At 38.7% G+C, this 24,574-nt stretch overlaps 1 protein-coding gene across 21 annotated transcripts in view; it reads right to left on the bottom strand.

Annotated features, from left to right (window-relative positions):
* Positions 1-24,574, bottom strand: part of LOC101744693 (IQ motif and SEC7 domain-containing protein 1) — a 246,308-nt gene that overhangs the window by 8,199 nt on the left and 213,535 nt on the right. For 12 of the 21 annotated variants that reach the window (XM_021346151.3, XM_038020937.2, XM_021346155.3 and 9 more), the window contains 19 exons: positions 24,199-24,371; positions 23,102-23,243; positions 20,147-20,236; positions 18,029-18,249; positions 16,989-17,112; positions 15,623-15,755; positions 13,460-13,553; positions 12,027-12,177; positions 9,469-9,613; positions 8,347-8,529; positions 7,589-7,806; positions 6,991-7,171; positions 6,153-6,362; positions 5,328-5,465; positions 4,228-4,354; positions 3,408-3,611; positions 2,110-2,188; positions 1,535-1,665; positions 619-759 (listed from right to left, as the gene is read on the bottom strand). In XM_021346151.3, coding sequence (XP_021201826.1) covers positions 619-759; positions 1,535-1,665; positions 2,110-2,188; positions 3,408-3,611; positions 4,228-4,354; positions 5,328-5,465; positions 6,153-6,362; positions 6,991-7,171; positions 7,589-7,806; positions 8,347-8,529; positions 9,469-9,613; positions 12,027-12,177; positions 13,460-13,553; positions 15,623-15,755; positions 16,989-17,112; positions 18,029-18,249; positions 20,147-20,236; positions 23,102-23,243; positions 24,199-24,371 — 2,885 coding nt within the window. The remainder of the gene's footprint in view (positions 1-618; positions 760-1,534; positions 1,666-2,109; positions 2,189-3,407; positions 3,612-4,227; positions 4,355-5,327; positions 5,466-6,152; positions 6,363-6,990; positions 7,172-7,588; positions 7,807-8,346; positions 8,530-9,468; positions 9,614-12,026; positions 12,178-13,459; positions 13,554-15,622; positions 15,756-16,988; positions 17,113-18,028; positions 18,250-20,146; positions 20,237-23,101; positions 23,244-24,198; positions 24,372-24,574) is intronic. The other 9 variants (XM_012697759.4, XM_062676497.1, XM_062676492.1 and 6 more) reach the window with 3 other exon arrangements.

Below are 24,574 nucleotides of genomic sequence, written 5' to 3' on the forward strand. Positions count from 1 at the left end.
TGCTGTGTTTAGTTATATAATAATTAAATGCCTTATTTTTAACAACATATAAGTTTAGGGGCATCCGCTACAAGACGTCGCTAGTTTCTATACAAAAAAATATTTGTCTTAAAGTATCGCAGTTTTAAGGACCTGGTCAGGCAAACAATGCGTCTCGATTCCACTCGAGCAATGACATCTCGACTCTGCCGAAGCACGCCACTCGAAGTGAGCCGACGTTCGTCTAGTAGTTGCGGCTACCACCCACTAGATGGCGCGCTTTCGTTTCGTTTGCCGTATCCGGATGCGACATAATATAGATGATATCAATATTTTAATTACGATTTCATCTTGCGCGTTCTTAAGACCAAACGACTTCAGTATTCATCATTGATGACGACACCTTATGGAAGGAATGGAAGGATTTGAAGGTATTATAGCACCAAGCACATACGTCAGGTGACGCGCGATAACTTTCAACAAAATGACGCAAACCAAACTGATAGATATCCAAATCGTAAAACTGTAAGCTAAATCTAATTACTTCATCGACCGTCTCTGCGATAATCGTAACTCATGGACATTGGCAATACCAAAGACATTAAATTTAAAATAACGCTTCTAAGAATTATTCCTTACCCGGCGACCGTTGTTCCGTGGGATGTCTCGGTGAAGTGGCGTGTAATGCGTTCCTGCTTCCCTGCTGGAAGGAGACGGACATGCCGCTGTCCAGGGACCCCACCGACCCGCGCCGCTGGAGTCGCTCCGCTGCAAGAGCCACTGCAATTAAGCAAACTAATACATTGGAATATGGGGCGGTTTTTTGATTCTATTTACTATGCAAACTTACCTACCATTCCAGTAAATTGGCTTTTTTTTAAATTGCCCTTGTAGGCAGATGAACATACGGCTTACCTGATGGTGAGTGGTTACCGTCACTCATGGCCGTCAGCAAAGCCGAGGGCAGAAAAAAGCCGCTATCTACCGTTCACGTAAAAGAAACGTACTGTCTCTGTTATTAACAAAGTTTCCTCTGAGAAGACTTTATAGAACTAAATACTAATATGAATTTACTGATAATTTGAGTGCACTTATTATGTGTGTTGGTGGATGACGAAAAATAGACTAAGGAAATCACCGGTGCATGGACATGTTTTTTAAATTGCTTATATGATTGGACGAGCTCACAGCCCACCTGGTGTTAGGTGGTTTCTGGAGCGCATAAACATCTACAACGTAAATACGCCACCCACCTTGAGATATGAGTTCTAAGGTCTCAGTATAGTTACAACGGCTGCCCCACCCTTCATTAGAAAAATTGATACCCGCCAGCGGGATTCGAAGGCCGGTGCATCGCTAGATCGCTAGAATGCACCGGACGTCTTATCCTTTAGGCCACGACGACTTCAAAATTTCGACTTCGACTTCGATTCGATTCGATTTCGACTTCATATTTCAATTTGAGGCGGCATTCCCGTTCTGATGTCTCAAATAACAGTCTGATTGTTCTGATATGAGGTGGAAGTTCAAAGGACATATGGGTCTATATACTTACCCGGGTCATTGATATCGACTAGAGAGTTGCTGAGCACGTTCCGTTTGATGATGCTGGTGGGCGGTGGGTTCGAGGAGAGCCTGGAGGGGGCTGCTGGTGCTGGACACGAGGGCGGAGGAGGAACCACCACGCTGGAAACAACCAAAGACAATGCACATCACTTCCTAGTATGTATACTAGATGGCGCTGATCATGATATTATACTTTTACATACAATGCCCGGTAGCTATCAGAGCGAGTAAATTATGAATTAATCTGGCATATTTTGAATTAATTTTGAATTATTTGAATTATTGCAAAAAATCTAAAATGTATCCAGCTTTAAAACTCCTTCTTCTATAAGATTCTAAACACAACTTGTGCTATGCAAATTAGGAAAAAAACTTACAACCATAACCCAGATGTTACTTATAATAAGAACGGAATTGACATAATATATTGAAACTAGAGACGCTCGGGCAGCTGTTAGCAAATCACACCCCTCCTGGCTGAGCCTTTGCTCGCCTTCCTGTCCTGGTGTAACTGGAAAGGTCTCCAGTAATCCTTCAGTCCTAAGAAAACAAAAAAAAACATACCCGTGCATGTGGACGTGGTCGACGCACTGCTGGTGATCGATTTCAACATCAGCCACGCCGCTGTCTCGGTTTTCCATCACTGTTACGAACATATAAACAAACAAACTGTTAGTATAACGCGCTTTTTGGCGGGAATGCGAGCAGCGTAGTTGTGTGAATTGTTTTATTTTATTGAAGTAAAACTTCTTTAAGCACGCTTGACTTGGGGAGTAAGCTGGTGAATGCGTATCGAGAGCGTTACGAAAAGTGTGATCGGGCGACGCGAACAGAAGTTGAGACGGAGATATAAGTTAGTGAAGAAAAAGAGTGAGAGAGTTACGTTTCGTATTATCTGAGACATAGTTGACCTATTGACTATATTACACTATAAGTGCTATCAAAAATCTTAATTTATCAATGAAAACCCATAATAAATTTAAGTATTAGTAGAAAAATAATATAATTATGTAGTATGCAATATATTATACACATAGATATACATCTAGATGGAGCTAAATAAATTTTTACTTCAATCCTAAACACACACTCTTTTTATAATTTAGAGTTGCTTTACCACCACCCTGCCTATTTCTGCTGTGAAACAGTAGTGCGTTTCGGTTTGAAGGCTCTGACAACCGTTGTATTGTAAAAACTGAGATTTAGAACTCATGTCTCAAAGTGGGTGGTGACTAAATTTACATTGTTGATGTTTATGGGCTCTAAGTTACCATTGGCAATATAACTTGACGTTTACGTCTCAGTTGTTTAGTGACTACATATGCTACAATTTTCGCGGGTTTCATTTTGATTACAAAATGCTATTCTTTCATCGTTGAAGTAATTCGTGAAGATTTCCTTAGAATAAGTAGTATATTGGTACTCTTCAATTGGAGCTCGGCCACCGATCTAAGCAATAAGAAAAAAAACCTGCCTGCGGGATTCGAGCATCGGCCCAGTCACATCCCTCGATACTAGTACACCGGGCGTCTTAACCTTTAGGCCACGACGACTTCAAGTGTGTATCATCATTCTCCTGTCCTTCTTCCAGTCACCTGGGGTCGGCGCAACATGTTTTTTCTTACCATACTCCTCTATCATATACCATTTCTTCTCAAGTATAGTTACAGCGGCTGCCCCACCCTTCAAGCCGAAACGCATTACTGCTTCACGGCAGAAATAGGCAGGGCGGTGGTACCTACCCGCGCGGACTCACAAGAGGTCCTACCACCAGTGAATAGGCAGGGCGGTGGTACCTAGAAGTACCTATTACCTAGAGTATGTATGTAAGCTCAATAAATGTCTCAGAACAGCTCTCTTACCGTTCCTGGCGTTGTTCCCGGTGTTCCTTCCCTTCCCCCTGTTGAGTTCGCCCTCGATCCTCATGGCCTCCATCTCGTCCATCTCGGCGATACTCTCGCGAAGGTCCTCCGCGAACTTGCAGCGGTCGTGCTCGTTGCGAGCGTTAAACGTAGACAAGCGACGGTTGTCGACTCGACGAGACAAACGTATGCCGAACGGGTAATCTGAAAGTTGATAAACGTTAGACAAATCGATATATAAATAAATAAAATGGTTATTTGTTTATTGCGATCACAATGTGAATGAGCACCCCCCCCCTCCCCCTTGAGGCACGAGGTCCATGTCCCAAATGTATATGACGGAGAAAAGCTGACGTCATTCTCTTTATCATTATCATTGCCTTCCATAGCGACAGTCATTAAGACTCACTTTTCCAATGAATTCCAGTTATTGCATCTAGCGTGTATAACGATACAAACAGAGAGCTCCGCCTCAGTCGGCTGCTCGAGTCGTAATATTTTGTGCGACAATAGTCACTCGTATTAATAGTAGAAAGTGGGGGTAGCTTAGTCATTAATTCGTTTGACCGTCTTAGACAGCTGTTGACATGCGTAACATTAATGACTCGTATAAAACTCTTCAACAAGATGAACGGAAACCATAATTGGTGTTTGACTTTATTTATAGGTTTATGAAGGTAGGTAGGTATAAATGTTTTTTTTTAAACAATCTTACAAAAATAAAATTGTATCAAAGAGAACGTTTCGTCGTGGTGTTTGTTATAGTGAATTTTAGTGTTCTTATATGTTTTGGAGTGAGGTAGGTGGTGATCTAACTCACGAGGCACGGAGAACAGGCTGACCACCATGCCGCACAGCGGAAACGACTGTCGGAAGGTGTACGTCACCGACGATTTCTTCTTGCTGAAGATTTTCGTGATCACGAGTAGATCGTTGAAAAGGAATACCTGACACAAAATAAGTATATATAACTAGCTGACCCGGCAGACTTCACAGTGCCTCAATCGATACATAAAAGATACATAAAAAAAAAAGTTTTGTCTATACTAATATTATAAAGAGGAAAGATTTGTTTGTTTGTTTGTATTGAATAGGCTCCGAAACTACTGAACCGATTTGAAAAATTCTTTCACTGTTGGAAAGCTACGCTATCCCCGGGTGACATAGGCTATATTTATTATATTTTCAAAAAAAATTGGGATCCTTACTAAAACTCCAATAATGTGTAAAAAAATTATCTAAAATTCTTTACATCGCGTGCGCTACTTCCCAAGCGAAGCCGGGGCGGGCCGCTAGTATAAAATAAACTTAAAACAAACAAAAGGAATCCTTCCGATGGGGGAGACATCAAAGGAAAAACAAAATTGTTATTTTTATTGAATTACGAGCATTTTCACATTTATCTACCTTTTAAACCTTCTCTGGACTTCCACAAATAATTCAAGACCAAAATTAGCCAAATCGGTCCAGCCGTTCTCGAGTTTTAGCGAGACTAACGAACAGCAATCCATTTTTATATATATAGATAGATAGATATAGATTGAGTGTGGCGGTAGCCATCGCAGAACACAAGATATTTGATATATGCCTGAATCTCGCTTGCGACATTTTCAAAATAAGCTTGAATATATATAAGTTCCAAACAACAACATTTAGCTCGGTGAATCTATAATAACCCCTCGAGGTTACTAGAATAGGCAGGAAAAAAAACAACAACAACATTTGGAACGTCGGTCTACCGAGCAATATCACCTGCTCGGTGAAAGATCCCTTCCTCAAGTGGACAAGTGGGCGAGCATAGGCTCAGCCAAAGGTGTGGGATTCGCTAACAGCTGCCCGAGCGCCTCCAAAGGAGACCTAACAGCTCAAGAGCAGCTGCCTCGCGAAATGAACTGTGGAGTGTGAGACTGCGACTCTTACTTCTCTCTGATGGACTCCGGGTCGCTCCTTCTTGTGTATGTCAGGTATCTCGTACAACCTGCAGTAGCAGACGAGGCGACGGTGCGGCAGAGCGAGGTGGGGCTTCTTCCCGACTATCGTCGCTTGCACTTTCATCACCTAAAATTTTGAGGGTAGTTTTGAATTTGCTGTATGAACAATATTAGGACTTTTTGGCGGGAACCCGAGAAGTGAAGTTGTGTGATTTGTTTTATTTTGTCTATTTAATGTTTCTTCAGGTTTAAATGTGTAATCACGGTGGTTTATTAACTGTGTAATATCTGTGAAGTGCACAAATGTGGGAAAGTTAAACAAAGCCGCTGGACGTAGCTTCCCGGATCCTCCAAAAAGTCCACTGAAAAAGTCTTAGTAGTAAATAACCACCATTTTACTGAAATTATATTTCATCCCATATCATCTCATTTCATTTCGTCTCAGTTGATTAATGTCTCAAATTAATCATCTTCATTTCATTTCACTCCATATTATCATTTTTCATAAAAATATAAATTAGAATAAACTTGACCTAAAAAGTCTTAGTTACCAGGTCATAAAATATAATAAAATAATAAAAAAATTAACAACATTATCCCCTGAGACATCAGTGATTGAAACATTTGAAGCTAATTTAAATGAAAATAATAGAAGTACCTAACTGATACAGATGCAGTGATGACAATTGTGATGAGATCGTAAATTTTGAATTTTAGTTCCAAATCAAACGCATAGATGGTGCTGTACTAAAATAATTTGATAAGAAAATTCTTTACCAAAAAACTGAAATCATTATTGACTGTAAGTACTAGCCTGCGTGACGTGGTCGCTGCCGGGTCTAAACTCGTTCGCCTTGACTCTGTCGTAGATCCCAGCGAGCATGTCCCTGTCGATGTCGCCGCAGTCGTCGATGCCGCGAAGGTTCTTCACGAAGTCTTCCAAGGACATGCGAGCTTCCGGCTTCAGGTTCGGAGTGTGCAAATCCGTGTTCAGCATTATTATGGCGAAGGCCAACACGAATATCTGCAGGTGACCAAAGTTTGATTAACGATAAACATCCTCCTGATTCATTTAGGGACATGATAATTACTCAAATGTGTATGTAGTAACTAAGCGCAAATAGAACCATTAAGGTGACAATGATTAAGAGATTATTTTTAAATATCATTTTTTTAATAATTTATACAAATCTATATATATATAATATATAAATCTACAGTGGTATTTTTACGGATGTTCCGTTATAACTACTGAACCATGCATCCGATTGACTTGAAACTTGGTATCCGTGTAGAAAATACATGTACTTAATGGATAGGCTAATATTTATATGAGTGTTGGACTCCCTAATAATAATGACAATAAATAATAATATTAATTTTAAATGCCCAGCGAAGCGGGCGAGTACGGCTAGTAATAGTATAATAACAGAAACCAGACAAATCAGTATAAGATTACTCCGAACACATTAGCCCACTGGTAATTATGGAACGTGGAAGTGTGAATAAGTGGAACAAAAATGTTGTAATATAAGACAAAGAAAAAATATTGCTTACAGGAGTGGATTTATTTGCAAACAATTCTCTACTCAAAGCTGAACTAGATGGCGCTATCTGAGGCTACATCAATAAAGTAAGATCAATGGACGTACCGTGTCCTGAGTCCGCAACCTTTGAACGAAATCTGTGTTGCAGATGCAGTATCTTCTGGCGAACGCTTCGACCAGACGCTCGATCTTCTGCGCCTCGCCCGGCAACCGGAAGTGAGCCTGGTACCGGCGCAGAGCCACGTCTACCGCCATACCCGACAAGTCTAGCTCGTTTACGAAGCATCTATAACAAAAAAAAAGGATTGTGTGGTTTTATGAAACTCTGAAAAACAACATTTACATTAAACACTGACAAAAACAAACAAAATAGCGTGGAGCGAGTACTGGCACAAATGAGTAATAGTCTATACACTACACGGTCAGCTGCTGCGAACTATAGGCTCCGCCATATTGGCCTTGGCTGCTCTGACGAGCGCGGCGAAACGTGGCACCTTTTCTTGCAGCCAGTTTTAAGACGTTATAACGTCATAAAAACATTTGTTGTCAAATCCCATTTGTAGATCGAACATTTAAAACAAATTCAATGTTCCACGTAATTAAAGTTAAATTTAACATTCAAACAAACAATTGATTTACGACTTCTTCAAATCAAGTCGATCAAGAATAAAGTCATAAAGTTGTATTAAAATTGAAGACTCACTCCAGAACTGCCATATTGAATGGATTCTGCAGGTTTCCAAGGTATTCTCCGATCATCTGTTTGCTCAGGCCCTTTCTGGTGATGAGGAACCTTGCCACGCCCCGCGGCGAGTTCTCGAGGAAGCCGCGGGAGATCAGGTAAGCGATGCCGCGCTCTGGTTTCTTGTTGAACAAGTTAAGGCCGACGCGGTACTGGCGTTTCCGGACAGTTTCTGACACCTGAACAAAGAGAATGTATTTAAAAAATACATAAATTTTAAATTATCTCGAAAATGAAGAATTTTATGAAGTCATCGTGGCCTAACGGATAAGAAGTTCGGTGTATTCGTGTTGAGGGATGCACCGGTGTTCGAATCTCAGGCGAGTACCAATTTTTCTAATGAAATACGTACTCAACAAATGTTCACGATTGACTTCCACGGTGAAGGAATAACAACATGTAATAAAAATCAAACGCGCAAAATTATAATTTGCGTAATCACTGGTGGTAGGACCCCTTGTGAGTCCGCACGGGTAGGTACCACCGCCCTGCCTATTTCTGCCGTGAAGCAGTAACGCGTTTCGGTTTGAAGGGTGGGGCAACCGTTGTTACTATACTTGAGACCTTAGAACTTATATCACAAGATGGATGGCGCATTTACGTTGTAGATGTCTATGGGCTCTAGTAACCAATTAACTAATGCTTATCTAAGCAATAAACAAAAAAAAATCAATAAAAAAAACATATGGTTTTTTTTTACACGTATATGACTGACTAGCCTTTAACGGTTGCTGATGCTGATGGTGCTCATGCTGTGGCCTACAGCAGGGCGCTGCCATCGGGGGCGGGGGGGCTTCGTAGTAAGGAGCGGCCTCCTGTCTCTTCCAGACGGAGTACCGATCTCCTTCCAGCACGACGCCGGGACGCGCGTTGAGGTACTCTGGGACGTGCACGTGCGTCTCCTATACACGTGCCAAATATATTTAATTTTAATTTTTAAACTAGCTGACCCGGCAGACTTCGTAGTGCCTCAATCGATAAATAACAAAACCTAGACTTTTGTATAAAATCAACTTAAAACAAACAAAAGGAATCCGTTCGACGGGGGGACACATCAAAGGAAAAACAAAATTGATATTTTTATTTAATTCCCAGCATTTTCATATTTATTTACCTTTTAAACCTTCTCTGGAGTTCCACAAATAATTCAAGACCAAAATTAGCCGAATCGGTCCTGTTCTCGAGTTTTAGCGAGACTAACGAACAGCAATTCATTTAAATATATAAGTATAAGTAGATTTGTAATTTTGTTTTCAATAGCCAAAGCTATGTACCTACATTAATACGGGTTTACTGAATGCATATACCATTTAGATTGCAATCCAGATTAGATCTAGGTACTAAATTAAAGGTGCGTTTTATTTAGTACTAGCGACCCGCTTCGCTTCGCTTCGGAAATGTTTAATTTTATTATTGATAGCTGCGTATCGCGATGTTACCCGCGGTTATTGTCGTATCGGGAGTGAGGCCGCGAGGCGAAGCTAGTCTAAAAAAATCCTAAGTTACTCCTTATATCACCAGCTACCTATCAGTGAAAGTCTCGTCAACATCGGTCCATTCGGTTCAGAGATTAGCCGGAACAAACAAACAGATAGACAGACAGCCAGACAAAAATTGTAAAAAATATTATTTTGATGTATGTACCGTATATATATTCATATGCGGTTATTTCAATATTACAAACAGACACTCCTATTTTATTTATATGTATAGATTTACCATTTTCGTTAATTGCTTATCTTATTATACAGTCTTTATATGCACCAACAAAAAGTCACGATGTAAGGTACTGTTGTGTTACTACAAATTGAACAGAAGTAGTAAGGAATCAATCTACTAACCGGCTGCCTGGGCTGGTAGGGCTGGTGGTAGTGATGGCGATGCTCCTGCGATGATGATGAGGACGAGGACTGCACGGAAGACATCGATCCTCCCCTGACGACCGCTCCGCATTCCGCACGTCTAAGCGACACCGGACTCTCGGCGCTGGAAGCAAATGTATTACCATCAATTCCCATTCACCGACACATCTGATGCTAAGCGTCTTTTTTTTTCCTACCTAAGCTGGTAGCCTAGAGAGGCTATTCCAGCGGAACCTTAACTAGTAGGTGAGCTCACGGGGCTCAAACCTGACGACGTTGCTAACACGAACCCTAGCAAGAGCCGTGCTTCGCAGAATCTACTACCGGATCGGAAACGCGACCCACTGAGAAGATCCGGCGAGAAACTCAGTGGGCTGTGTCTGAGAGTTCATTTACTCGTCGAGCCCTTCGTCCCAAGCGACGGGTTCGACGAGAAAGGTGACCGGTGCCTGAAGTACCTAGAAGCACCGTTAGTGGATCGGGAGGATCCGAGATGACGTGATCTAAGCGTCGAGCATCTGATGAGCCTATAGATTCTTCCTTTTCTCAGTCGTACACTCCTGGCGGAGTGGCCGTGGTTACGTATGTCTTATTGCTGGGTTGCGGCTTTTGAGAGACTTCTCCATCTCTCTCTATCTGTGGCGGTACGTGTATGTCGGCGTTAAGCCAGGATTTACACACATAAGTTCTTTTACAATGAAAATACAATACAATTCTATAAAACTTTAACATTACTTGTTTACAACAAAAAGCCACGCCTGAGTTATTCAGTGGTTTTTACACAATTAGCCATTTTGTGTTGGTTATAGCAACTACAACTTCTTTTATACAAACAAATGTAATTACTGCGAAACAATTCACAAAACATAGCTTAATATTCAAAATACATATTTTAGTGATTTTACATGACTCACATTTAATTTACTTTACATGAATTACTTTTAAGTAATATTAACTAACATTGTTATTATCCAGCCTAATAATAGATGGCGCCAACAACATCATTGCATAACAATTACAATACTTAATTAAATTATTAGTACTGTTAATTATAATATAAATTATTATTAATATTTATGCTTTATTCATATTTAATCATTTATACAGTCATTTGTGTTTTTAAACAATAATATTAACATTAAACATATTCTGAACATTTTCACATCAAAACAGTGTCTGCTAATTATTAAATATGGTAGAATAACAGTTTTGTTGCTAATAATAAATAAATATTAACATATAATAAACTAAACTATATATTATTATTTTAATTATTGCCAACAGTGGCGTTTGCGCCCATATGTACATTCATAGATAGTGTAATGTTATACCGATTTTTCCACTCTTTAAGCCAACTACTTTTTTATTTTCTTAATGAGTGACATGCGCACGGAGGAGTTTCGAGTTCTTTGGACATATCGCCAGAAAGAGAGGTGACAATCTGGAGAAACTGCTGGTGTCAGGCAAGGTATGCGGGAGAAGGCACAGAGGCAGAAATCCAATGCGCTGGTCGGACCAAATACGCTCCACTCTCAATACCTCAGTCCACGTTGCTATCCACACAACCGAGGACAGGCAGGAATGGCGCAAGATGATGCAGGAGAAAGTGATTAGAAGAGGCCACGACCCTCAGCACTGAGGATTATCGACGCAAGGAGGAGAATGAGTGACAAGCTCTCAGCCCGCCTGGTGCTAAGTATTGTATAGCGTGGTGTAAATATACAGGATAGTGGTGCCTACCCACCCGTGCGGGCTTATAAAACATAACGCATACTTCGGTAAATACCACAGTCGAATTTTACGATAAACACGAAATGAGATTTGTGCGCCTGTACAACAAAATCCCACAAGATGTTCAGAACCTACATATACATAGGTTTAAGAAAACTATTAAAGAACATCTGTGCAATAAAGCTTACTATAAAGTCAATGATTATCTAGAAGATTGCACAAAGTGGGAATGAGTTGCTCGCTCCGGGCATTTCAATATTGTAATAATTGTTATGTTATTATACTCATGTAAAAATGAATATTTAAAAAAATCTAATATTAAAATAATAATCTAATATTTAAAAAAAAAAAAAACATGCCCGCTGAGTTTCTTGCCAATTCTTCTCAGGACGGAGGCTAGTTCTTGTGAATTGGCGGTAGTTCTTTTGACGTTCAACAAGTATGTACTTTCATTTATGTTGAATAACATTTTTTTGATTTGATTTGATTTGAGATGGATCAGTGCTGTCTTGGACAACACAATCAAATCACAAATCAAATCTGAAATTAATATAGCAAATGGCGTAGTTTTCAATTATAGCAGCGACTTTAATAAATTTTTTCTTCATCGTCCACATCGTCCACGAAACATATTCGTTCAAGTACGTCTTTGTCAAAACAATCGTCACACTTCCCGAGTTAGGATCCCGGCGTAGGGACGTAACTCAAGATATTTTAAACTGTCTGACCGTATTTGCTGATAAAAGGCTTGAGTTAAATAAAACTGCAATTAAATGGATAAAAACAATTGAAAACTTTATAATTACTTTAGAGTTATGCTGCTCGTTCTTTTGGGCACTTCCGGAGGCATCCTCCTGGCGTTCGCAGCTTGTATCGCAGCCAGTTGCTGCTGCTGTCGGGGGGTGGGAGACGACAGGGGTTTGCCACCCGACGAGAGTAGATTTCCATAGATCGGACCTGAAATAGACGTTGCTTGTCGGGTTATGGCGTACTTGTAGTTTTTAGTATATACTGTTACGCCGGTAAGAGTAACGCCATCTATCGCCGAATAGTCGAACGAATATCGAAGGATCTAGTAACACCTAGAACGCTCGAGAAGTTCCACAGATGTGTGGAATATTCTCGATAACTCTAGGGATGAGGTATCGGCTATAAAAGAATTGTAGAGATGGCACGCAGTCAGCCAGTAATCGGAACTACTCGAAGCGAAACAGCGAACGTATTACCTGAAGCGAAGCGGAAGAAGCGAATTGAGAATTTTAAAGTGTTTGTGAATTGTTTTAAGTGTTTTTCAAGTGTTGAATACAGTTTATAGTTGTAATTTGGTGGAATTTTATTTATCCCGACCCCAGCGCCTAACAATACATATACGTCCGATGGACCATTAACATATAATAACATATTCGTGTGATGCGTTTGGCGATAGTTACCGTCGCCGTTTCTAGGAAGAACTTGCGTAAAATTTACCTAGTGAAGATTTAATTTAGTTTCAGCTAGATTCAAGATGATAGCTCATGAATGTGCTTCTAAAGATTTGATATCCTAATGTTAAGTGGATAAGGAAGCTTGTAGGCGTGAAGTAAAAGTATCTATTGTATTGTATAAAAACTGCCCAACCCTTCAAACTATTTCGGTAATATTATCGGTAGGCTGTGTTGTGAGTCCGGTAGGTAGATACATACCACCCTGCCTATTTCTGCCGTGAAGCATTAATGCGTTCCGGTTTGAAAGGTGGGGCAGACGTTGTACTGGAAAACTGGGACTTGGAAGTAATGTCTCAAGCCGGGTGGCGGCATTTACGTTGTTAATGACTATGAGTTCCGGTAACCACTTAAAATCGGGTGGGCTTTGACCTAGTTCCCCCATATAAGCAATGTTTTTATTATTGAACGGCCGTCTGGTGTAGCGGTAAGTGACATAGTCACTACACAGGGGGTCGCGGGTTCGAATCCCGCCAAGGGAAGATATTTGTATGATAAATATAAATGTCTTTTCCAGGGTTATGTATATATATTAAATATGTGTATGTGTATAATAAAAATCTTACATTTATTTCCGTTATCTGGTACCTGTAACACAAGTTCTTTACGAACTTATCACGGGACCAGTTAACGTGGCGTGACTGTTAGTAAATATTTATTTATTTTATTTTATTTATTATTTATTGAAACATTTTATTTGTAACCTATTATTCCGCCCATATAAGCAATATATTTTTAAATTATTTATTCCAACATACCAGTATTCATCATCTGGTGATTGTGTAGAGATTCATTGTGCGATGATGAAGTCGATATATTGGTCACGGAGCCGCTAACTGAACAACTGCAAACCTGAAATTCACGAAATACACGTGATTACATATTAATTTAAAACACCGACTAAGTAAATTGTCTTGCTGATTAAATAATACTGAAAATATTATTTACATTACGTTTGAGTCAGGATTGTTTGGTTTGAGAATAATTAAAAGTCGATTTTTGTGTTCTCACTTAGGATATAGAATAAATTAATTCAACTCGTAAAAATACAGTGATGAGGTTTTTTTTAATTGATTTGTTAGCCAGGTACTAAATCGCAACAAAGCTTAGTGACGGAAAGCTTAAATCCCAAATATTTTTTTTATATAACAGGATTAGGTGACACACTAGTTAGCACCCCTGACTGCTTTGCCAATAGACGTTGGTTCGATTCCCAGTTCGGATATTTGTGTGACGGACAAGTTTGTTTGCGCTTTGTCTGAGAGTTTAATGTATACGTTCCCTAGATTATTTGTTTATTAATATGTTATTTACTTTAACATTCTTTGTTTTAATGTGATAATGACATTTCACAGAAATTTAATTCAGAAAATTTTTTCGCAACTCGACGCGATGGCACGCGATCACTATCATTTCTCTGTTCGTATGAAATCCATACATCGTGAGTAACAAGTGCTCACGGATGCTCACGGCTGGAATTTAACAGCCGATCTCAGCACTCAATAAAATACAGCCGGTATTATACGAATGCCATCGACCTCCTTGCGGAAGCCGTATACTATTTTTATCTAAATAGGAAAGCTGACGGCTGATATTGGTGTTCCCTGTGACAATCCCGGAAGCTACCCTTCCGTCGTGATTATACCAAAGAAAAAAAGACCTACATTATATTTACGTAAATCATATTTTCCGGTATTGAAACTCCACAGTCTTGTCATTTTCACTATCCGAAATACATCTTTGCTCTTCTTTGCCGATTTCATTAGCACTTTCGACTTTTTACGATTCACTTCGTAACACATTTTTTTTTGTTTCTTATTTTTCTAGAAATATCTAAGTGAGCACTAGGTTTAATGTCGCGTCGTATTCAATAGTTGATATACCGTATTTAATTACACGGTTTCTATAAGACGGTGCGCAGGCGACCACACGACGCGGCGCACGTCACCAACTGATAGAATATTGTTTGGGCTATCATGTCATTGTGTTTATTTAACTAATAATACACACACGCTTTGTGTAACAGCCGAACAAGGTTATTATATTCGCTAAGATGTAGTGCGTTGACATTTTTATCGCATAGTTTTTATGTAGGAAGTGTCGCGATCGCTATACCTACTCGTGTTACGATGCTTTAGTTATAGAAATTTTCCGTTATTTTTAATTGCACAGTGATTAAATTAGATTAAATTAGATACCGGAATCACTAGGAAAAGTAAGAACACAGTTAGTAAAAATATATATATGGTAAATATAGTAAATGCACAACAGAATTAGCTGAGTCATATTTTTTTTTGTACTCCGTGTGTGTACCCAAATCAACAGAATCAGGGAAATATAAATATTTATACAGTAATTTGAAGGCTTTTCACAGAAAATAATAGTTATTCAGTACTTCTAATTAGAATAAACAAAGCATTTAGAAATTAATCTGGGTATTTTTTTTCCTATCTAAGCTGATAGCCTTGAGAGGCTATTTCAGCGTAACCTTAGCTAGTAGGTGAGCTCACGGGGCTCAAACCGGAGTGATGCTAACACTCACCCTAGCAAGAGCAGTGCTTCGCAGAATCTACCACCGGATCGGAAACGCGACCTACTGAGAAGATCCGGCGAGAAACTCTGTGGGCTGTGTCTGTGGGTTAATTCGCTCGTTGAGCCCTACGTCAAAAGCGACGGGTTCGACGAGGACATTTACCGGTGCTTGTGGTACCTAAAAGCACCGTTAATGGATCGGGAGAATCCGTAATCACGTGTTTTGGGCAATAGGTCCTAGTACAAAGGCATATATTCGCACAACTACGAATACATCAGACCTTTTTAATTTGGAAAACGAAGGTTTCTTACATGTATTGACTCATTAAGAAGTTATGTACCAAAATTAGGTAAAAGTTAAGTAATGATTTGTTTAATATCCGTCATACCCCGCTGTCTGCGTCAGCCGGATGAAGCACCCCGGGCGGTAGATCGGTGGCGATCATGTGGATCTGGTGAGCCGACTGCTGAACTCTAGCAACCATGGCTTCTACGTCGTGCGTGTCGCATTGCAAGTGGTTGCTGCGAAAAAAAAACAATACCACCACTTAATTTTTTGATTCAAAGTTAAAATCTTATACCTTTGTATAAATTGTGTGAGTCCGCACGGGTAGGTATCACCACCCCGCCTAATTCTGCCGTGAAGCAGTAATGCGTTTCGATTTGAAGGGTGGGGCAGCCGTTGTAACTATACTGAGACCTTAGAACTTATATCTCAAGGTGGGTGGCGCATTTACGTTGTAGATGTCTATGGGCTCCAGTAACCACTTAACACCAGGTGGGCTGTGAGCTCGTCCAACCATGTAGACAATAAAAAAAAAAGTCCTGTATCAGCATTTTTATGCGGCTATAAATTCTAGAGATTTATCTGATTATTTCACCTTTTCAATACAAATTTGTAGTATGCAGTTAATTTCAGTCAAGTTCAGCTTACAGAATTTTTGTAAATGCTTACTCCTTAGTACATACAAACAATTATTAAATTATAATTCACAATATTCGAGTCGAAGAAGCGACCTAAATTCAATATACTTTTCCCTTTTATTTCTGTACTATAATTTGATACTTTACGGCAAAAGTAATTAGATAAAAAACCTCTTTTCTTTAAGAAGGATTTAATTTGTATTCGATAAGGACATGTCCTTGAAACCCGATTGCCGATGTCCTTAGCTAGGCGGTGATTCCTCTGACCTTCCTCTGTTTATTTTCCTTATATTATTTCCGACATTTCGTATACTTTTTTAGTGGTCACGGACGAACAAGATGTTGTTCGTGTTTGAAACTGTGATAGCCCAGTTAGCATTAGATAAAAAATTAAGAGTAGTACATAGTATATATTAGAGTATAACATCGTGTAATAAAAATCAAACCCGCAGAATTATAATTTGCGTAATTACTGGTGGTAGGACCTCTTGTTAGTCCGCGCTGGTGGGTATCACCGCCCTGCCTATTTCTGCCGTGAAGCAGTAATGCGTTTCGGTTTGAAGGGTGGGGCAGCCGTTGTGACTATACTGAGACTTTAGAACTTGTATCTCAAGGTGGGTTGGTAGTCGTAGATGTCTATGGGCTCCAGTAACCACTTAACACCAGGTGGAATGTGACCTTGTCCACCCATCTAAGCAATAAAAAAAAAGTTTGAATTATATTAACGAAAATCGAAGAAAATAATAGATTTGATGTTCTAGAGCTCTGTCGTTACTGACTGGAATTAATCGGCTATTGTATGACCTCTCTGTAGGATTCCTTGTAACTTACCCCATGTCGGGTGGTTCGTGTCGCTCCCGCAAGGACATCGACCTCATGGGTCTCGTCAAAGCTAACATCTTTTCTGTGCCGCTGGGACTTTTTTGTAGCAACGTAGTCGCGTAGATATCAGTACCTGTAATTACGGACAAATGGAGTTTTAGAATCGGAATAATTGTTAAACGTAAAATTGTAGATAAGAGCAGTTTTTTTTTTTAAATTGTGTACTGTAAAAACGGTGACTTAGAACTCACGTCTCAAGGTGAGTGACTTCGATTTAGTCGAGAAGCATAATAAAAGAGTGTGGCCTAATTTCCGCTATTTCAAACAATTATTACCTCGCTAACTTTAATATTCTGCAATAATTTAATATTTTCGCTTAAAATTAAATGATTACACAATAAATCTGTCATTACTTAGTCTGTCTAGTCCAACTGTGACGCTTGCGACATTCCGAAACCACGTGGACTCATTGAATGCGAAAATCGCGGTAGGAAATCGTTATATAATAATGAAGGTCGCTTGCGACGAAGAGCTCGACGAGTAAATTAACCCATAGACACAGCCCACTGAGTTTCTTGCCGGATCTTCTCAGTGAGTCGCGTTTCCGAGCCGGTGGTAGATTCTGCGAAACACTGCTCTTGCTAGGGCCAGTGTTAGCAACATTCCGGTGTGAGCCCCGCGAGCTCACCTACTAGTTCGGAGAATCTAAAATCACCCCTCGAGGTTACTAGGCAAAGTAGGAAAAAAAGACACATTCTTTGCCTGACTTCGGAAGAGTGAAGGAGTGAACGTCTCGGATCTGTCGTTGTTTCGTGTTGCGCAAGCTCGTTGTACGATTACCTACTGTGCGCTCACAATGTCAAAAAAATTATGAAGACCATCCTGCGACATATATAAGGCTCGATTCCTCTAAATTTCATATAAGCATAGTAAATGAATATTTTTTCGGAGCAACACTCCGGCTTGAGCCCCGTGATATCACCTACGCGTCAAGGAGAAGCTGAAATAGCCTCTCAAGGCTATCAGCATAGGTAGGGAAAAATCGTTACCATTGACTAATTGACCGTGATCGGGACCGTCTTGTAGCCGTCTCGCATTCGAGTCGGCAGCTTTGGCCATAGCCGTGATCGCGCTGAACTTCTTGAGCAGTTGCCGCCTTCGGAACGCGCGCTGGATGGTGACGGCAGCCCTGCGGGCGCGGAGACCTCCGTATCGTCTCTCTAAGATTTCCACTTGCTTATCGAGCAGGTCCTGCGACATCTCATAGCGGCTGAAAGTTCAATGACACTTATTTAAAAAAGAAAGCCTTGACGTTAGGAAGTAATACTTTAGAAGTTTCATTCTTGATTTTATTAATTGAGTCAAAACCAAACATTTATAAAACAGAACTGAACCTGAACTGAACTGAAACTAAACTGAAACTGAACTGAACTGAAACTGAACTGAAACTGAACTGAAACTGAACTGAAACTGAACTGAAGCTGAACTGAAACTGAACTGAAACTGAACTGAAACTGAACTGAAACTGAACTGAAACTGAACTGAAACTGAACTGAAACTGAACTGAAACTGAAACTGAACTGAAACTGAACTGAAACTGAACTGAAGTGTTCATAGCTCACTCAAAAAAAAGTAAGAAAGTAAAGAAAATCACATGTGCATTTATTTGGAATTCTCGAATAGACCCATAAAGTATTACTATTTTTAGTGGAACACAATCGAAAAGATGCAAGTTAAGAATGGTTAAGGTTTGTCTTGATAATGCAGCATTCTCGGGGTTCATAAATGTTCATGATATGAAAGTAATTTGCGATGAAAACAGTGACGTCATAAATTAGTAGACATGTGATCTATCTAAATAAATACATATAATAGAAAGAATGAAATAATTTCGAACATTATTTATTAAGAAATACGTGTTTTATTCATTCGGTAATATTGTTAAGATTTATAGCAGTTTTCATCATAGTTTACAGTTTCTTAGTTACAAGATTACTTATAGTTTTTTTTTTCTACGTTCAAATAATTTGTGTAGCTAAATTGAAAAAAACATTGAGCACATATTCAGCGAGAACAGATAATGAATAATGTAACAGTGATTGCAATTATTAATTTAATTTGACAATAACATTTCAATGGTGTGTGTGATTTGCTAGAATCCCACTGTCGAAGTTTGTGCTTGAAATATCCTCCCAGATAAATAAAATAATTTACTCTTGTGATTACATGATTTCGAATCGATACTAGCTACAGAAAATCGATGTGAAATAAGATCACTAATTGACAGAATTTGTATTAACTTTGTGCAAATTTAGCAGAATATAGATCTAATAATAAGTTTTTCCGTACATTAATTATTAAATTATCAAACGCGAATGTATTCAATTTATTTCAAATTAAATGAAAGGCACGAATTAAAAGTCATGCTGTTACTCCTATATAGATACACTAATAGATTAAGAATCAGTTCAAGTTTAACTAACTTTACTTAATAAAAGTTGAATAGTTTTAACAACATGCTTTATTGTTCTTGGTATTACATTACTTTCGTTATATAGTCAAAAGGTGTTTTTTTTTTCATTCATGGGATTATTGAGTTAGAGTGAGAATTGTGTTGAGAATTATACATTATTTTTACGAAAACATTGAATTGAGAAAACGATAAACATGATAAACGAACAAGCCTAGGCTGCTACTTTGTTTGTATGTAGATAATATTCTTAGATAACATTCTATCATCAACAGGTATGTTCTAATGACATTCAAGTTTGAAATAAATTTTGTTTCTATTTATTTTATAGTTGTTTATATAATGGTTTAGCAAAAAAATCTAAAATAACAATCAAGTTCTCCAATACCCTTAATGGCATTCAATCATATCATTGTCGTTTTCATTACGGGCAGAAACACTGAACCTGTTAATTCAACCAGTTGCTCCTCATAGATAAAATAAATCGAAACAAAAACTTAAAAATTGAAAGGTACATCTTTGTACAGAAAAGTGAGTCACGTAAAAACGATAATGAGTGATATTTTATTAATAAACATCAAATCTATTATACTTTAACACAAAAATAATAATTATGTATAATTCTCAACACGAGAAAATCAGTTATGAAAATCATCTAAATGCGAAAGGGTTAATATCTCTTCGGCACTTGACCTACCCTCTTGTTAGTTTACCCCTTTTCTGGGGTAAACTAGGGTCTTTTTGTGTTATCCCCGCCGTACCAATGATGGATACGTCTGTCCCACGCCTAAAGAAAATGAAAGAAAAACTATATACAATATTGTATACAACATATTGTTGAGACAAAGACACTCAAGAATCCTGGAAAGTGCTTAGTAATATTGTTGTGAAAGTTTATACGGGTACATTTCTTTACAAATAAAAATCAAACCCGCAAAATTATAATTAGCGTAATTACTGGTGGTAGGACGTCTTGTGAGTCCGCACGGGTAGGTACCACGATCCCATCTTTTTTTGCCAACCTATTCGCTGGTCGCTAAGGAGCATGTCAGCTACGCCCAGACGGCTGTATCTATAAGGGTCTACCCTGCCTATTTCTGCCGTGAAGCAGTAATGCGTTTCGGTTTGAAGGGTGGGGCAGCCGTTGTACTGTTAAAACTGAGATCTTACAACTCATGTCTCGAGGTGGGTGGCGGCATTTACGTTGTAGATGTCTATGGTCTCCGGGAACCACTTGACACCGAGTGGGCCATGAGCTCGTCCAACCATCTAAGCTATACAAAAAAAAACATCCTAGACACTTGTTCACCAATGACTTTTACGGTGAAGCATGCTGTAATTAAAATCATATTCGCCAGATTTATGTAAGCCCGCAACAACAGCCTATTTTGGCGCGAAGCAGGTGTACTTTCCAGTTTAAATGGCGTGATAATAAATACAATTGAAGCTTCTACCTCATGTCCGAAGTTGGGAATTCGCGTTGTTGTGTCTATGGGCTCCGAAAACACCAATTGGGCTTTTCAGCTTCTTCCCAACCGTATAAATTGAGTTTAAGAAAATAAAACAATCACGAAACAAAGTTAAGGAGTACAAGTGTCATACTTATACATAGGGTGTGGAGACATCTTTCCCGAAATCGAAATAGGATTAAACTAATTGTCTAATTTTTTTTATTTCCATGACGTCACATTTCGAGAACCAGCAATGCAATGCGTATGCAGCTCGTAGCCGCTCCCCGCGTTCCTTCGGGTTCATTAACCCCGAACGTCCGGTGATTTATAGATGCGTTACATAGCGTGCAAAAACTTTTGTAAGTATTTCTAATAGTTTACGACATCAGTAATCGGGGAGCACTATTTTCGCATTCTGTATATTATTATATAGTGAACAGTAAAAAATATGTTAGACGATCTTCTAAGGCAATTAATTAACATTAAGAGAATGGAATTCAATTTACGTCTTTTGGTTTAAGTCATTTCTTTTTAAATTACTTTATTGTTCAGGATACGTATTCGCGGATGGGTAACGAAAATCTTCACGTACACAATGGTGTATAAAATTATGAATGCAAACCTTTGTCTGATCCCCATTATCCAGATCCAGATTAATTGTACGAACACAAACAAAACAAGAATTAATACAGAGTTATATATTACACAAAATCACAATGTCCAAAGATTTTAAATGTTCTTACATATACCATTCCTAAATATTGCTCAAAGAACGGCACACTGTTGTTCATCTTAGACATCGAATACACATCGTTCGTACCAAGGACATTGGAGAGTGAAATGGACGAATCCAGTAACTGACTATGACGAATTTTCAATTAATTTTGAACTTGTTCAACAAACCCATCAGGGTTACGGTGAACAAATTTAAATGAATAAAATTACTAATAGTTAATAATAATTAAAACTGTAAGTATAACAGAATAAGAACGATAATCGCATCGCGTTGAGTGCAATGAGATTGCTGTAACGTAAAGACAGAATTGACGATTTATATTACATCATATATTATCATCAGCCTGTAGCAGCGGACTGCTGGACATAGGCACAATGAGAATTTATCGTACCTAAAAAACGACGAGTATTGTCCCTTTCTTAAGGACTTCACTTGTAGATTATAATTTGCAGGTAAACTATACAAAGAAATATAAGCTAAAATCGACACGTAATATGGGTACAGTAAGACGTACATAATATATAAACATCTACCTTTATCTGATACATTAGAATTACAACGTTGAAATCTCGAGAATTATGAGGTGGCTAGAAAAAATATCCAAATCCAGAACCACTCTAGATTTATACATTAGTATAGATGCATAATGGTTTTAGAATTTGAACACAAAATTATTTAAAGATGTTGTAAAAAAAAATTTACTAAATACTATAAGGAACTATTTACTAAATATTATAGGGAATTCTAAATATATGTAGTAGCTAAAATTATTTTATTAATGTTGAGCAAAATATAATGTTTTTTTTAGGCATAACAATCCGCAAACCAAATCCGCGATCCACTGAGAAAATCCGCCGAGAAACTCAGTGGGTTGTGTTTGCACGGTTGTCTTGTCTCTTTTATAGATATGGTATTAATGACAATTTGATTTGAATAAAAATTAATTTAACACGTTGAAAAGATATAAACATATTTTTGGCATATGAAATCTTCTTATATTAACATAGATTTGCGTTACTATAGTTTGAACTGAGCTTAAGGTAAAGATCAATTTCACACCACGATACTTTTGATAAGGTACGTTCATAATTAGTAGCTAAGCACGCTGTGTGCTCTATCATTATTTCAGCAGAACAAACAATATAACGTTTTCTTGTTGATTTTTTAAAGTATTTATTCAATATTATTGTAATTCAGTTACAAATGTTGTTTCATATAGCAGGTCCTTCAAGCTTCTACCACTAAATGACTGGCAGTATCATAAAATCTAGAGTTAAATTGTATGTTTTCTATAATTTTTGTGAAAACCAGTTTTAAAAATACTATAAATACTACAAAATTGTTTTATGGTTTAATCTGTAGTGTCGTTGGGCAGGCGTATTGTACGTAGAAAAAATCAATTAGCAACATCTTAACGTAACTGGAAACACTTTCGATTTTATTTGATTGTTTGCATTACACTGACCTGTTGGTATGAACGGCGAGGCCGAAGCCCTCCGGCGGCGCGGCAATGTAAAGCTGCGACGCCGGCTCCTGTGCCGTGCAAAGACCCGCGCCCGTCGACGCGTTCGACGCCGACGAACATGACGAGTTCGAATGATTTAGAGCTGGAAGGAAACAATCGAACCGACTAAATAAAACAGAAATAAATATTCAAAAACAATTCATTTATCGCGTCAATGGATTTCCTCCTTGTGATTACGACGTCGATGTGCATACCACTGCTATTTTCCGTTATTTCACAGTAATTCACGGGGATCCTATGTCAAAACTTTAATAGTGATAATAAATGATTATTCGCTATATTATACATAAATATGTACGCAACTTCTAGAAAGCTTTAATTTTCCAAAACTGCATGATCGCCTTTGCCAATTGGAGACAAGAAGAAATCACATCAAGAAGAAATCACAAGGGCTTTTTTCTGTTCACTCTCCTCTGTTAGTCTTCTACAAGATGAAGCATCTAACCATCATCATCAACGAAATAAGCATCAAGTTATTTTGTTAAGCCCCAGCGCATGCATACGTTGGTACATAAGAAATTATACTTCAGAACAGAAAAATCATTCGCATTTGACTTACTCTGAACCAGGTCACAAACGAAAAGCCTTTTACAATAGAACCAACATTAGTTATTTGATGTGGAAAAATATCATTATAAAATCGATATTATTATCTGTACCCGCATCCCGTAAAACACCCTGCTTCAATTTCAAAAGTACCGTAGATGCAAAATGAAGTTCTATTTCAATCTTATATTTAAACAATTAGCCCACTGAGTTTCTCGCCGGATCTTCTCAGTGGGTCGCGTTTCCAATCCGGTGGTAGATTTTGCGAAGCACTGCTCTTGCTAGGGCCAATGTTAGCAACACTCCCGGTTCGAGCCCCCTGAGCTCACCTACACGTCAAGGAGAAGCTGAAATAGTCTCTCAAGGCTATCAGCATAGGTAGAAAAATAATAATAACAATATAGATATATGTGTTAGACTGTTCTATGTCTATCTATGTGACCATCCATCCATTTATGTACTTTAAAGAATGTAGCCTCAACTTCACCAACCTGGTAACGGTCGATGGACATCGGTGACGTATCTGTTGCCATCCATGTACCCTCGGTCGGGCTCAGTGTGGGCATGATGCGCGTGGATCGAGTGCTGATGAGTGTAGAAGCCGTCCGGTGGATGCAGCGGAACCCCGCCGCCTGGCTCCTCTTCGTCTACCTTCTGCGAAAAGCTGAGGACAAAATAAAAGTTATAGGTTAGTTCAATAATCAACATGGGCATTATTGGATCCATAATTAAAGATATCTAAAGTTTTGCGTCGGATATTTGTACACATATTTATATTATTGCTTGGGTGGACGATCTCACGTCCCACCTGTCATTAAATGGTTAGCGAACTGCATAGACATCAACCCACCTTGAAAAAAATCTTAG

The sequence above is a fragment of the Bombyx mori genome, chromosome 27, assembly GCF_030269925.1.
Source record: "Bombyx mori chromosome 27, ASM3026992v2".
Taxonomy (NCBI): Eukaryota; Metazoa; Arthropoda; class Insecta; order Lepidoptera; family Bombycidae; genus Bombyx; species Bombyx mori.